The 4,122-nt window shown below is 35.5% G+C and overlaps 1 protein-coding gene across 1 annotated transcript; it reads right to left on the minus strand.

Annotated features, from left to right (window-relative positions):
• Positions 1–504: 504 nt before the first annotated feature.
• Positions 505–3,475, minus strand: LOC147290908 (uncharacterized). The gene is made up of 7 exons (XM_086235844.1): positions 3,382–3,475; positions 3,088–3,156; positions 2,733–2,995; positions 2,420–2,638; positions 2,225–2,323; positions 2,051–2,146; positions 505–1,111 (listed from the first exon to the last, which is right to left on the minus strand). Exons 1-7 carry the CDS (start codon positions 3,473–3,475, stop codon positions 695–697), a joined length of 1,257 nt encoding a protein of 418 aa, XP_086091970.1. The 3' UTR covers positions 505–694.
• Between the last annotated feature and the right edge of the window lie 647 nt (positions 3,476–4,122).

Consider the following 4,122-nt stretch of genomic DNA (forward strand, 5'->3'; position numbering starts at 1 on the left):
AGTCGGTAAAGGCCATCGGACAATTAGATTTAGAGTTTTTGCCGACAAAGATTTTGTCGGGAAAGATAGTTTTACCGACCAAATGGTTTTGTCGGGAGAGTTTAAATCTTTTGCCGACAAACTCTTTGTCGGGAAAAGTCCTTTTTTGCGACAAAACTTTTTTGTCGGCCAAGATGTATATGTTTATGCTGACCAATATTTGGTCAGGAAAAATCTCTGCCGACAAAATAACTTTGTCGTTAGAAATTTCATCAATGATAATTCATGCACAAATTATTTTAATTAAATTAATTACATATTTAAAACTTTTTACAATTAACAAAACTGCAATTAGTGAAAGATACCTTTTTAATTCATATATCAAAAAACATACAATAAGTGAGTTCATGTCCATATAAAATAATACATACCCAACAAATTCCAAACATATAAATAGTACCCTAATTAACCATGCATGTGGCAACCTAATTCCTATCCAAAAAATTTACCCTGCAGTGGCAGCCTAATTCCTATCCAAAAAAATACCCTGCAATGGCAGCCTAATTCACATCCAAAATATACAACATAGCTGCATGCAGTGGCAACCTAGCTAATTCACATCCAAAATATACACCCTGCAGTGGCTGCCTAATTAACATTCAAGATATGTTTGATGCATGTCAAATTTATCAAAAAATATAAAGTCTAGATAACCCTAAAGAGGTGTATGATCATCCTCGTCGTCATGAGCACCATCATCTTGTTCAGGCTGTACCTGAGTATGTGTTGGGGGTAGTACTAACCCAGGGATAAGAGTCTGAAGCTGTGGTAGAAGAAATTGAATCTGTTGCATTAAACCCTCCCTTGCAGCCTTCTCTTCTTGAAGCTGAGTTCGCAGCTGCTCCAATTCTTTAGTAGTGGAATTTGATGGGGGAGTAGAAGATGATGCAAGATCGCGAAACCTCCCATAACCCAATCCACGGATTGCCCGTCCTGGTTTAGTACCCATTACATCCATAACAATTTGAGTCCCAACCTGAACAGGAACTGAAATATCTTCTACTGTTGTACCCTCAGGATACTCCTTCATGATATCATCAAGTATGGCATTTTGCTTCTCCATCATCTTATCCTAGAAACAAGTAAAAAATTTGGATAACATTAATAATCTGTTAGGCAAAATCAATAAGTAAAACTTGGAAAATATAACATACAAGAAGTCTTTGTAAATTTAAAGGCTTTGAGATAAAGAAACCAAATTCTTAGTATAATGGAAAACCAAATATAACATACAAGTAAAACTTGGAAAATATAACATACAAGAAGTCTTTGAGATAAAGAAACCAAATTCTTAGTATAATGACAGCATAAAGAGGATGCATTTGGATTGAGACAACAAAGGCTTCTTTTTTATTGACCAAGACAAAATATTGGCTTCCTTCAATTTACCAAACAAAAAAGAAAAATATAGGCTTCTTTGTCATGCTTTTACCGTTTTGATTCACATGTCCTTTACTCTTTTAAAAATGCCTAACAGTAAATGCCTTTTCTTTTGAAAACTTCTAAAATTTTTCTGGTGAATTGTTCCTGTGTGACCTGCACTTTGGTTCTAGATTCAAGTTCAGATAGCATGCTAATTAGTCAAGTATGATGCTATTGTCATCCCTCATCAATCTTTATTTGCTTGCGAAAATGTGAATGTGATGAAACATAACCATTAATGGAGACAATAGAAGTGAATATATATAGCATACAATCTTCATAAGACAGAACACAATCTAGAGAAGATAAGATATTGAAAAAGTGTTATGGTTGACTGGAGTGTGAAACAAAACTTGCAGTCCATTTATAAACCAGTCAATCCAAATCATAAATAAACCCCCTTTGCACCCCTTAATTTATGATCATTAACCTTTTTAAAAAAATTAACAAAACTTAGCTCCTCAAGCTAGGCCCAGATATTATAAGCATAATGGCCATCTTATATATTACAAAAACTGAGAATATTAACAACTGAGAAAATAAGACATTATAAGCATGATGGCCATCTTATATATATTAAAAAACTTACATATTTCTCCTTTGCTAGCTCATTGGTCCATGTTTTACCATCCTTCTTGTGGTGGACCTTCTTGAAGGTGACAACATCTGGAAACTTCTCCCCAGCCTGTAATTAAAACATGATTTTAATTTTACCTTATAAAGAAATCAACGTCATTATTCTTATATCACATGAAAATTTTACCTCATAAGCCTCTTGAAATGTCACACCGAACGGACACGACCCAGCACAATGGTTAATAGGCTTCTTGGTCCGGTTAAACTTGTTGGCCTCGGATCGCTTCTGCAATAATTGAAAAGGTTGGAGCATTACATATAGCCAAATGTTTACAAGTTGAATATTATAATATTAATTTGTACAAGTGACTGGAATTAATACCAAAAATGCAGGGCTAGAAAAAATATCACACAACTTCTGCCATTGTTCAACATCTCGGTCTGCCATCTCATCAGGAGGAGCTGCCCGTGCATCCTCATCCTTCTCAAAGGAAAGGTAGTAATCATGCAGCTCGTACTTGAACTCATTGTATGCCTTATTCATCACCTTATTAACATATTTATAACACCGGTCATCTTCCAAAGGTATATCAAAGTTTACCTACAATCCACGATTTAAAAAATTTGTAATTATGGCTAAAAAAAATTAGTAATAATATAACATATGAAATTGAAAAGGTTAATAGGAAACTCACTGTCAACTCCTCCATAAGGTCAACTCTAACATCTTGTGGAATGTGCCTCCAAAATTCATAATTCATTGGTGCTTCACTTCGTACAATGGCCCCTATGTCATTAGATAACAAGCTTCGTGTGGCTCTGTCAGGTAGATTACTAACGTTATGAAGAGTGACGTGAATCTTCTTCTTCATGGTTCGTGTGAGGGTGGAAGACTTAATTTGTCTACTTGGCCCTCTCACACCCCTTTTAGAAGCAGGCAAAGAACCCTCTGTGGGTGCTGAAAAGAGATAAATCAACATAAATCAAATTACCATACAAAATCAAATTGACTAAAATTAAATAATTGATTTTCAACCATTAACTTCTTACCATGGGAGCCTTGTTCATTACTGGTCTGGGGCATTGCAGAAGAGTCTGCATCCTCACCCAATGAGGGTCCTATATTAACAACAAACATATACAAGTATGAGAAAAATTATGAGAATTTAAAGTCAAATATTATGTACAAAAAAAGACTTACAATCAGCTTAATTGGTCTTGCTGAAAACAAACACTAGACTTAGACAAATTACTTAGAAGATATCCCAAATTCAACTCAACTCCACACCATTTCGAAAATAAAAAAATTTAATCAGATTTTAAGTGGGCTAATGAAGGTCATACCATTAGCAGATGTTCTGGCAGCAGTGCTTTGAGAACAAGACTTGTGACGACGACGTGCACTGGTAGACCGAGTCTGACTGGTAGTTTGGGGCATCGTAGTTTGTGGTGCCATAGTCTGTGGTGGTGAAGTCTACTGAACTAAAGTCTGGGGAACATAATTTTGGGGTGGTGAAGTTTGGCGAACTGAATTCTCAGGTGCTGAAGTGCAGCGAGATGAAGTCTCAGGTGGTGAAGTACGGCGAGATGAAGTCTGGAGGACAGAATTTTGGTGTGGTGAAGTACGACGAACTGAAGTCTCAGGTGGTGAACTGAAAGCTGTAAAAAGTCGCTTCCTTGGAGGCCTAACAGGTGGTGGAAGAGGGGTAGACAAGATGGTATCGGTCTTGCTCCTATTGGCTGTACGGCTCCTCTTTGCAGTACAAATAAGATCCATCGTTTGTCCATGGAAGTGCAATATTCTTGCTGGCTATGTAGAACTTATGAACATTAATATAGCACTAAAAATATAAACAAAACTTATACATAGCACCAAAAAAAAAAAAAAAAAACTTAATATATAACAAAAATTAACTCCTAGCAGTACATTATACAAAAGCAATTAACTAATACGGAACAAAAAATAAAATGATCAAATGATTACATATTAGCAATTAACTCATAGCATGAAATAGGTAATACATAGTAGCAAAAAAAATAACTAATACATATCAGCAACTTAACTCGTAAGAGCATCATATAGTT

The sequence above is a fragment of the Dryas octopetala genome, chromosome 3 (genome assembly GCF_963921425.1).
Source record: "Dryas octopetala chromosome 3, drDryOcto1.1, whole genome shotgun sequence".
In the NCBI taxonomy this organism is placed as follows: Eukaryota; Viridiplantae; Streptophyta; class Magnoliopsida; order Rosales; family Rosaceae; genus Dryas; species Dryas octopetala.

Bases quoted from the DNA above. Each gene is read 5' to 3' on its own strand.
- LOC147290908 (XM_086235844.1), bottom strand. From the start codon at position 3,475: ATGCCCCAAACTACCAGTCAGACTCGGTCTACCAGTGCACGTCGTCGT. The intron at 2,639-2,732 runs GTGAGTTTCCTA...CGTGGATTGTAG, and splicing joins ACCTTATGGAGGAGTTGACA to GTAAACTTTGATATACCTTT. The intron at 1,112-2,050 runs GTAAGTTTTTTA...ACTTGTTTCTAG, and splicing joins AGCTAGCAAAGGAGAAATAT to GATAAGATGATGGAGAAGCA.